Here is an 11,674-nt window from a genome sequence, read left to right on the forward strand (position 1 = left end):
TCAGTTTCACCTTGCATATTCTGAGCTACAAGAGACAGATGATAGTACACTACTGAAAAATAAGCCTCAGTAGACCTGCTATTTTTGTTGTGAAGTGTTATTTGATAGTCATTCTTGGCTTCTGTTTCACCATAATGGACTTTAGCTTGCCTGTTTTGGCAGAGTCCATCTCTGCAAGTTGTTTTGGACAGTGTTAGAAATGCACAAATCAAATCAGTTTTATTTACACTTTACCTCAGTTTTAATTGAACTCTGAGACTAATGGAATCGAAAATGGACACACACAGGTCCATTTGGTTCCATTTATACATTATTTGAGTTCCAAATGGATAAATTATCCGTTTTATTTTGGAGGTGTGATGCAGTTCTTGCAATGATTGAACTCTAATTGCTGTTTGATTAATGTACAAGGTCCATGACTCAGATTAATTTGGTGTTAAGCATTTAATTGAAACTAATCGTGTATTATTGGCATTCGTGGATTTTTGACCGATTAACACCACAGGCATGCATAGCCCCTGATCACATACTAAAAGTTTATAAATAAAAACAGAAAAATACTACTTGCCGCACGAACTTGAAAGCATTCACGGTTGTTAAATGTGAAATTGAATTGTTTCGTTTTTGGTATACAGTAGTGGATTTTGGCTTCTCTGAACAAACTCAGCACTTGAATTGATTATTAAGGGGGTACGGTATTGTGCATTTCTGTTGCTGCAGTTGTAACACTCAAGCTTCGACCGCTGGTGAATGCTGTTTGTTTCATCAACGTAGTGTGTTTGAGGAAAAAGATAAACGTGTGTGTGTGTGTGTGTGTGTGTGTGTGTGTGTGTGTGTGTGTGTGTGTGTGTGCGCGCGCGCGCGCGTGTATGTGTGCGCGCGTGCATTTTTTTAGTCCTCCAGTCTATCGGAGACATCTCAATGTTTCCAGATCTGAAGAGGAGGATGAGGGAGGGAGAGATTCCATCAGGCAGTCCCTGCAGGTGCAGAGTGACAGTGAGGGCAGACTGGCAGAGACCTCAGCGTAACCCAGGTTCATGGCACCAACAAGGACACATACAGTTCCACGTCTAAAGGTCCTTCCAGACAGGCAGCGACTGACGTGCCTATAGTAATTAATTTGCAATGAGAGGCGTGCGTTTATTTTTGATACAGTATACAGCGCAAGCGTATTTTCGTGGGCACGGTCCACGTGAAATTGTCGCTCGCGTGTTTGTTTTGTGCACGCGCCGCTAGCTGACTAGACCTGGATTGTGTTGAGCTTCTTTCTTTTTTTACGCTACATGTTCCGCGCCCCTCATGCTCAGACCTGGAGCTGACCTGTCGTTGATCCAGGCGACAGAGCCTGCGTCACCCACTATCCGTCTGAAAGGACCTTTACTCTTATAAACCACTTCCATTCATCTCAACGAGCAAAGGAGGCCCACTACGTTCATGGAAGAGGTTGAAAGTTTACTTTGGGATGTTTTAACATGAGTAATATTGTTTTCATGGATACATTTGTTGTTCTTGTTTTAAAAAAAAATATATTTAATACATTATAAAGTACTGCAGCTGAATAATGTTAAGCAACATTGGCATAATGTTAAGAGCAATCAAAAGAACATTATCGCTACTGCTTTATTCCATAAAACTGCTTTTCGGTCTAATTTAAGCTCTTCTCTGCGCTGATGTCTGAGGACTATTCAGATAGCTGTGCCAAGAGGATTTAGATAAACCCACTCCGCTGTACCTCCTCAAGAAGAGCTGACCAGCTATTAAGATCTGCTCTTATCTTCTCCACATTAATGAAGGAGAATTAACTGACTCACCCCCCCCCCCACACACACACACACACATTAATAATCTTTGCATATGCTTACATGTGCAGAGTTGTTCCAAAATGAGAGATCTGTCATTTGAAAGACTTTACAACTTTTTTCTTGCCAAGTGCTAATGTTTTTTTTAATATAAAAAACAAATACAACTATCCATCACTGATATATACTGTCCAGTAAATTCCAAGTGAAAGGGAATTGAGTGATTTGTAATTAATATATATTTCATACATAGGATTTAAACTATGGGGTGAAACCTGATCATGTAAACTATATTCTGATGAAATTATGTTATGTTAAGAGAGATATTCTGTGAGATTTTAGGCTTTAAGTTATATGTAGCTATATATACATGTGGAGTCCATGTCAACTGCTTGATGCCATCTGTGATCATTATTTTCGTCATCAAGGGAATTTGTTTGCAGGTTAGTTTGTATATGGGTAGTTCAACCACACAAAGTGGCACATGTACCATATGAGCTAAGTATTTGGACAAACTTTGTTTAATGTTTTGGTTGTATCTTCTTCAAAGGAGAAATAACACAATATGAGGATGGCCATACGTTTTTGCCACATTTCCAGGTGCCAAATATTCTTTACAGATCAAGGTATGATCATTAAAACAGCCATTCTTCTCTATAGTATATAACTGTATAAATTCTAGAAATATGCCATCCACTGTCTCATTTCCTCCTGTCAACCTTTCTTTCCTGCATTTTTGCGTTGCAGTTTTATCCCTAAGAGAATTCAGGTCTGGATTACACAAAGCTCTAAGTCTAAGTTATCAACTTTAGCAATCATTTCCCCTAGAATTCAGAAGAAAATTTAGGCAGGCTTTCTAACTCAAACATATTTATTCGTGCATCGAAACTGACAAATACAAAATGAAAAACTCCCTCAAATTATAACTGACAGCATCATCACTAAGTCATAATCATAACTTTATATATTTCAGATGTAAAGTATGAAGAATATGAAGCCAAAACATCAAACGTTGTGTTACTCTCCAAATATTTATGAGCTGACGTTATATTTATATCTGGCCTTACTGGATGATAATGATATCCTTAGACTATTGTGACCTTATGAATTTTAAATTATATGTAAATGATGTCTAGGTAAGGGTTAGAAAATGGAGGTGCATAGCATGTGTGCACCACTGTCTGCTCATGTGCAGCGGAAGGAAATAAGCTTCAAGTGTGGCTATTTGCATATCTTCTCAGAAGCTTATCTACATATTGTCTCTTATTTTGTCATTTCTTCCTTTGCTTAGCACATGAATATTAATGTGGAACACAGGACACTTTGATGCAGAAGCTTCAGAATATAGAGATTTGTTTGACTACATCTGTATTGGAGCTTTTGACTTTGCTTTAAAGCTTTGTATGAGTTGACATCATAACTAAAAAAAAGCATATTTATTTTCATTATTGACAGGACACCACTTGTGATAAGAGTGATTTGTTTAAATAAATTCAGCTATTTGTTTACAGAACATATGTGGAAGTTGTTTTGGATGTAAATGTACAGTAATTATTCACCTTTAGATTATGAGGGAACTTCAGAAAAGAATGTTTAGGTTCAGGACAGTTATTAATGTATTTAGTTCATATCTTTGGCTTTTTTTGACAGATGATAGTACATGAAAGGGGAGAGAGATGGGGGGGGAGGACCCACAGCAAAGTTCGTCAGGATCGGGACTCGAACCTGCGACACGCTGTAAAGATGGCTTATACCAGCCGAGATGCCTGGACCACTGAGCCACGGCCCAGGCCATTTAGTTCATATTTGATTAAAAATATAAATAATATAGCGCCCAAACGTTTTCTTCCATAGGTATTACTTAAATTATATTTGTGTTCGAAAAAAGAGTAGGACGTTTTTTTTTAAATAAAACTGGTGAGAGAACAAAGGAACTGGAAAATGTAATGTCTAATAGTATAATACCATGCTTTATTAATCAATCAATCAAACAAACAAACAATGTTTTGCCCAGGAGTGGCTTTGTTTGTTTCATTAATAAAGCATGGAAGAGCATTATATTGTGTGTAGACATTACCTCTTTATCTTTTTTATTATACCCATCAATTTTTATCCCAGAATAGTACAGAGAGAACAAACAACTAAGTAATTGAGATGAGGAATATTACAATTTCAGTTGAACATTGCTCACAGTATGTTATCACAGCTGCAAAGTTAATAATGCAGAAGTACATACAAACAACAATTGGATTCATTAATTTGGTTCACATGGTGCAGTCTTCCTCTCCATGTCGATCTGTATTTCATCTGTGAACCTTCTTCTACTGTAGACTAGATACTGGCTGTGAGTGGGGAGTGTTGGCTGATGAATGAAATAGACACTCATGCTTTCCAAGGTGTGATTTGGGCTGGGAGGAGGAGTAGGACTAAGGCCATATATGTCCTCTCTGGGGGGGTACTACCTGATAGGTTCACCTAGATTCAAATGGATTGATGGTTGTAGATTGCTGTTTGTTTGCGTTCACACACAGTACACTCTGTTTTTCTTTAAATGATTTCCATTTATCCAGCCAATCTCTAATCCCCGTTCCCTGCCTCACCCTGTGCCAGGGAGCTTTTGTGGTAATTTGACTTGCATGCATCCCCTGGGCAGCGGTGTGTTCCTCCTTAAAGGCTTTCAATTGAGTGACAGATTAAATTCTGCTTCTTATTTGACCTCTTCAGGCTCTAAGGTTGTTTCACAAGCCATTGGAGCAAGGAGTCAGCCCACCAAAGGCAAGCAAGTCTGATTTTATAGTGACACGCTCCATGCAATTTAGAATTGATGGTTTGGCCACACATTTAATGGCACACTAGAAGACATGTTAGTCTACTATAGGGAGGATTGTCTTGTCTCAATTGGAATATAATGTTATCAGATATAATTATTGGAACCTTGACATTGAATGAATGAATGAAAAACTTTCAAACTCCGAACATGATACTACCATGATCCTGATTTTGTAAGTAGTTCTGTTTGCCAAGCAAATAATCAATCTCCAACATTTGACATTGGATGGATGCCATTCCACAGGACGCTACAGCTTACAGTTGTGGTGTTAGAATGAGAGAAGGCCGGGGGATTATAAGGCATCATCCTCAACTATTACTGAACATTGTCTCCTGATTGGAGGCACTGAGATACTGCCTGCAGGGACCAGGTGAGGTGAGCTGGATTAATTTGCAATTCTGAAATGAAAAGGACGCCTCTCTTTGTTTGCACATACCATTTCCACTCTAATGATCTGATTCTGTACAAACTAGAATTTGTAACAAAGCTCAAAGGTAGGCATTATGTCACTTGTATAGTGCATCAGTCTTTGCAAGCCTAGAGACTCATGGAAATGTATTCATGTATTTGTAACCACAGGAAACACATTGATGAACTCCTTGGAGTAGAGCAAGAGTAAACGTTGTATTTGGCGCAAGTACTTGCTTTATCTCCACAGTGCAACAAGCAGCCGGCCTCTGTGTGTGTGTGTGTGTGTGTGTGTGTGTGTGTGTGTGTGTGTGTGTGTGTGTGTGTGTGTGTGTGTGTGTGTGACTGACAGAGGGAGAAACAAAGAGAGTGTGTGTGATGAAGTCCTACAATATTGTACTGCTTTCCTGTGTCAGAGGGATTTCAAAGAGGAACAACAGGCCCTTGATCCTTCCTGTCAAGTAAGAAACGCCAACACACAACAAAACAAGAACATGGGAAAAAAAGTAGTGAGTGATGTAACGAGTTATGATCATAATGACCTACAGTACAACATGTAGTTCTGAGATTCTAAGGCTCAAACAGGCCAACAAAGACAGTGGTTCTGAGCAGCATGGGCATGCAGCGATGCCCTAAAGAAATATAATGATCAGACAGAGCACACACTAGGGGTCACTACACATCATACAGAAGTATAAAAGTAAACATCCAGCCCACAAAGATGGCCTCAGCAAGTACAAGTAAATGTTTAGGTAAACTGGAATTGCACTGGGTAGTGGGGTATAGCCAATAGCATAGATATAAAAAAAAATAGATAGCCTCATTGGCCGCTGCAGTTCTTTGGAGCCAGAGTAATCTAGTAAGAGAGTGGCGACACTGGCGTTGACTCCCATTGTAACAATGGAATGCGGAAGTGCTCATTCTATCTCAATGGGATAGTTCCAATGTTTGGAACTATAGCCCATATAGGTACCCACTTTGCGGCGAGATCAAAGTGTGTCGCCACTCTCTTACTATTCCACTCGAGTTGGAGCCATGTGTGTTGACGGGAGGGCAGAAGTTCGCTAGGAACAAAATGAGGAAGTGCGCCGGAAGTGCGGAAGGCAGCTGGCCACGCCACGCTACCACTAAGTCACTACTGGATAATCACAGCGCATCTTTTCCAGGACAACAATCAACTTTCCTGGTACGTTCTATGGTAGCTGGTGATCTGCTCAAACAAAAATACTCTTAACTCTCTGAAGTCTTGACGGATTTACAAACGGTTTGGTTTATTACAAACGTTACCAAAGTGGTGATTCAGGATGCTTATTTGTTTAATGTTTCTTTTATATAAAAGTATGCAGTATCATAACTACATCTCTGATGTGTATCAAACCAAACAGTTTGAAAATCAGCTGAAAATTGAGGAAGTTATGGTTATTTAAAAAGTACATGCACCATAGACACAATGTTATCAGTGAGCGAGCTGACTGTAGCAAGATGGCCGCCATGTGGCGACGTTGCTCTCCATTGGTCAGCAGCGCGGGCGAGTCATCTAGCCTTTATATATGTCTATGGATAGCCTAACTAATGTAAAACAGCACTGGAACATTGAACATCATGGAAGTACAGCAAGACCACTGAATGATTCTGGACACACAATGGGTGACTAATCTGACTATACAGTAGCTCATAAAATAAATACGGTACTTAAATATAAATATATTTATAAAAATTAACCCCACATAATAAAATACAAGCCACCACAACCACACATATTTAGTTTTCCACAACTTGGTGCCTTAATTGCATTGCAGATGACTTGAACGTCCATGTGTTTATACAGAGCTGTACGTGACTGAAAGCTATGGCTCCACATTGGGGAGAATTACAGTATCTGTGCGCCAGACTATTGTATCGACCGCAGACCGCGCACAACAAAATGTGGGCTGATATAGTAAATTGAAATGATCCAGATGTCAGATAGTGTAGAGTTGAAGGAGCTCTAGTCTATTGCCAGGGACGGAATGGGAATATTGTGTGGGAGGTTCAAGGGCACCTTGTATTTCTTACAATAATTATTGCAAGACTAAAGAAAGATTAATACTTTTGATTATGTCTTAAGTCGTGTCTGCTCTTGCTGCGTCTTTGACAATTACTGCTGCCATCCCAGCACAATCCATCAGCTAATATGCAATTTGAGTCAATATATTGTATAAAAAAAATACTTTGCACTGCAATCAATTAAGTTGCAAGTTTGTTCTTTATAAGAGCATTACAACTTCAAGATTTAATAGTAGACCCTGAAATAATGACAAAATTGATTTTTGACTATGCACTTTTTTTCTTATCTAGCCCCTCGCACATTACATTTGAGGGATGTTGCAGAACTAGAGAAAAGCTGATGCCTGCCCCAATGGCCTTGTGTGTCTCTCCCAGCAGGTTAAATCTTCACCAACAACGTGGCATACTGGCTGTGAGAGCTCTGACATTAACTCACTCTCGGTGTGTGTGGGGCATATGTTCTTTACAACATGACTGCAGCATCTGAGTCGATAGAGATTTAAGTCAAATCGTCACATCATGTATCATCAAGTATTATGGCTGTACATTATTGTCTTTGCCAGGCCAGAGGCGTGGCAGCTAGAGAGTATGTTTTCGTCCCTGTCCGTCCGTGAGTGTGTGTGTCCGTCTGTCCGTGAGCAGCTCATCTCCGCTTTGTCTTATATTAATAACTTTGCAGTGCACGCACACTCCCTGGAGACCAGAGCAGAACCTCTGTCCCAACCTTTTCACAGAGGCCTGTTATAGCGCTAGTTTGGTAAAACACTCCAGTCGCGGAATTCAATTTCATTTTCATTCAGCATATACCCGTCTGTCGAATGAAAATGAAATTGAATTTGGTGAACGGGGTGGTTTACCAGGCTATTATAGCGCTACCAGGAGGCAGATTTTTGCAACTCCTACAGATTTTGCCCAAACTCATCACGCAAATCGGTACCCATTATCTCTATAGCCATGTGATCAAGTTGGATCTGTCCGATGTTTCATATTCCATCCTGTTTGACATCCAAAGCTTGCAGGAATGGCCCATTTTGAACATAATGCCTCATGAACCAATTGCCGTGAAACTTTGCAAGCACATTCCCACTAGGCCATGGAGGAAATGCCAGCCTGGCTAGTAATAAGACAGACTCAAATCACACTGTCGTGTGCCGGCAATTAATTTTGTGCCAACGGCTGATTCTTAGCCAGGCTAGATATATTCTGCTTTACGTAGTAAAGATGGAAATTCTCAGTGTCTAGAATGGGTCATTTTCACATGGGTAGAATATGGCACAATAGCTATCTGATTACATCTCAGAGAATTATGGCACAGAGGCTTTCACCCAGGGAAATGGAACTCTAATCGGTACTCCATTGTTCAGTCAGTAGTGGTGGTGAAAAAAAAAAAGAATTGTGAGTTGCAAGGATCTGGGTTCGAATCCAATTCCTGCCATGTCTCCACTTTCTCTCTGCCTCTTCAAGGCTGAGGCTCTCTCTACACTATCTTACCTAAATAAAGCACACACACACACACACACACACACACACACACACACACACACACACACACACACACACACACACACACACACACACACACACACACACACACACACACACACACACACACACACACACACACACACACACACACACACACACACACACACACACACACTCACTCACTCACTCACTCTTACTTACTGGAGTTTTGGGTTTTTAACAGTTCATTATGTTCTCTCCTCACCACTATATGATGCATCTTCTCCAGCCCGTTCTAGGCAGAGCAGGGCATACTGTACACTGTACAGCAGGTATAGTGTGTGCCCAGGATATACAAAATGAATCCTCACCATCTGTTCATCAGCTACAGTACTGACCTCAAAAAAGGTCATACATTATTTCACCACCACTCGCTCTGTCAAGGTCCAACCATCCATGGACCATCCACGGACATCCACATATATCTATTGTTCATGTTGCTAAACCAGGGCATTTCAGAGCAAGGCGTGTTAAATAAAGCTTCGGCACAGCCTAAGCTATACTCGGTCCCTAGCTGTGTGAATATTCTGGTCCACCGCAGACCCGAGAGAGATGTGATTATAAATACCGTCTTGTTAATTTTCACCAGACTTTACTTGTTCACACTTTGACTATGCAGCGGCCAGCTGGTAAGAGGGATGGTGTGTAAAAACAAAAAAGAAAGCCATGTGACTGACTGGTCCACCATGTGATGGTAACTGTGACCACCCTCTGAATGGCTGCCCCTGAACTGAGTGCTATTGGTGATTGATGGTCTGCAGTGTGATGCATTGCTGCTGTTTCTCCACACTGGCCTTGGCAGGTCACCTCTGGTCAAGCTGACCTCCCATTCCTGAGCCTCTCCACACCTCTCTGGAGTCCTAATCCACTGTCTGGGTGTGAATATGATTCATGACGTGACACAGCGTACGGTGACCGATGGGCCCCGTGTCTGCATTTTTGATGGAATGCAGCCCACCAGACAGTCCGACGGTTTTCAGTGCACCCCCACTCAACATTGTTGGCAGGACTGTGATTGATCCACTGCACATTGACCCACTGAAAGACATTCCAGGTCTTCTGTGTATCTCACTATTATCAAACTCATTTTCTGAGTGGCAGTGGGCCGAGCACAATCATGAAAGGAATACTGTTGAATTCCAGCTTTTGGTGATGCCATTTAAATTCACAGCTGTTCTATTTATTGTTATGTCTTACTGGAGAACTCACTTCGCTCGCTGTCACCAATAACTACAACAGAGTAGTCTGATGGCATCTGGGATAATTGTTGGGATTACGGTACATTTTCTGGACCTCAAACCCCTATAATATAATTGATCCAAAATGCCGTGGCATGCCTGGTCTTCAACCTCCTAAAATGTTCATATCTATTATTACATTTGGGAGAATAAGGGCCTTTCTCGGCCACACTTAGTGCACAACTTTGTGTGCCAGTTCAGGTGACCAAGTCACTTGCGAGTATGCGGAACTGTGCTTTGTTGCCGTGATACGTCACTGTCTTGACCTTCCCGTTTTCAACCTAGCTCTGTGGCTGTTCATCTACTGGCCAATCACAATCAATCAGGCCTTTCCTCCATAACAACGTGCCCACTGCAGGGTTTTCACACAGCTGCGGTGAAACAACAACACCACATTCACACTGCCTGGATTATCTTCTGAGTCACAACCTGCCCAGCATGGACATAACACAGTCAGTGGCCAAAGACACATCGCTATTATATATTCACGGAGAAACAACACGTAACAACACACAACACAGCCAGCACGGAGATAAATTGTGTGTGTGTGTGTGTGTGTGTGTGTGTGTGTGTGTGTGTGTGTCACTCGGAGCGACACAGACACGTGGCGTTATAGGCGGGTCGAGCTCCTAGTACTGTACATCCGCCCCTTCATTCTACATTCCTTCCACTGGCGAAGACTTACAAGGCACACACTTTCTTTCAAGACATGATCCACCCCTATTCTATCCTAGACTATCAGTCATCTTTCCATTGAAAATAACTAGTATATATATTGAGTATATATGTTCAGTAGTGTAAAGACATACATACATCAAAATAGTCTACACTCCCTCGCATGGTTAAATGAGCTAACACAAGACATCTGTCTCTCCCGTCATGGGGACTGCCCTTAAGTCAGACCGCCTGTTAGTCCGACCTGTGCTGCGGGTCGGACTAACGGGAGGTTGGACCAATGCCACGCTAGTACGATACCCTTCTCACTGCTTGCTCTTAAAGCTTCTAATTAACTGCATGCACCTCACTGCTACGATGATGACGATGATGATGAGTAAATGTTCTCTTATAGCGAGAATCACACAGCATACCTCAAAAGAAAGCATAACTTGTCCACTCTAAAATGTTACATGACAATACGCCAACCCCCTCCCGTCCTGTTTTTTGGGGATCACGTGATCGGAGTGTTGCGCTATCATCCAGGGCTAGTAGGTAAAGTGCCCGGGTGTGTAGGAAGGCGATTGAAAGTAATCAATAAAAACATGCGGTAAAACGGACATCTACGTGTCCCGCACAGGACCGTTGGGATTCGAACCACGTAGAAATCCCTTTTCCGCAGTTGTGGAATGACCCTCGCCGTCAGGACTTCAGAGTGGAGACTCACTGCCCATTTTCCGCCGGAAAACTCTTCAGAATCTTACCCATAGCACTCCTCATTCTTGTCACTTCTTGTCACCTATTCTTTTGCAAATATATGTTGGTTACTTGCTCACATATGTTATGTTATTTAGATAAACATGCTGTTTGTTTAAGGCATGCCGTTTAAAATTGAGTAGCACTTGAGTAGCCATTCTGTGAGCTATAACGGAAACCACTCTCAGGGACAGTCAGTAAACAACTGACTCATTCCATATTAGAGGCATGATATCCAGCCCACACAGTAAACTACAGGCTCCATTAAGTACACTCAGAGTTTAATTAATAGTCAGGATTCAAATGATTTTATGAGTCTTACTTTCTTCCACCAGTAAATAAAAGGTCTCCAACATTCTAAAATCATTTCTCCCTACAAACTACACATTTGTTCAGAAATTAACCTGCTGTAGTGCTAT

General features: G+C 41.3%; 1 protein-coding gene across 6 annotated transcripts in view; it reads left to right on the forward strand.

Annotated features, from left to right (window-relative positions):
* Window positions 1–3,312, forward strand: part of LOC308327269 (unconventional myosin-XVIIIa-like) — a 77,604-nt gene extending 74,292 nt beyond the window's left edge. For 5 of the 6 annotated variants that reach the window (XM_080780556.1, XM_080780558.1, XM_080780554.1 and 2 more), the window contains one exon: window positions 896–1,032. Coding sequence is in view for 1 of the 6 variants with exons in the window: in XM_080780557.1 (XP_080636683.1) it covers window positions 896–1,028 (133 nt within the window). In the remaining 5 variants the exon portion in view is untranslated. Of the gene's footprint in view, window positions 1–895 lie in introns of all 6 variants that reach the window. The other variant, XM_080780557.1, reaches the window with a different exon arrangement.
* Window positions 3,313–11,674: the final 8,362 nt, after the last annotated feature.

This window comes from Protomyctophum bolini, assembly GCF_963924005.1.
Source record: "Protomyctophum bolini genome assembly, chromosome: 13".
In the NCBI taxonomy this organism is placed as follows: Eukaryota; Metazoa; Chordata; class Actinopteri; order Myctophiformes; family Myctophidae; genus Protomyctophum; species Protomyctophum bolini.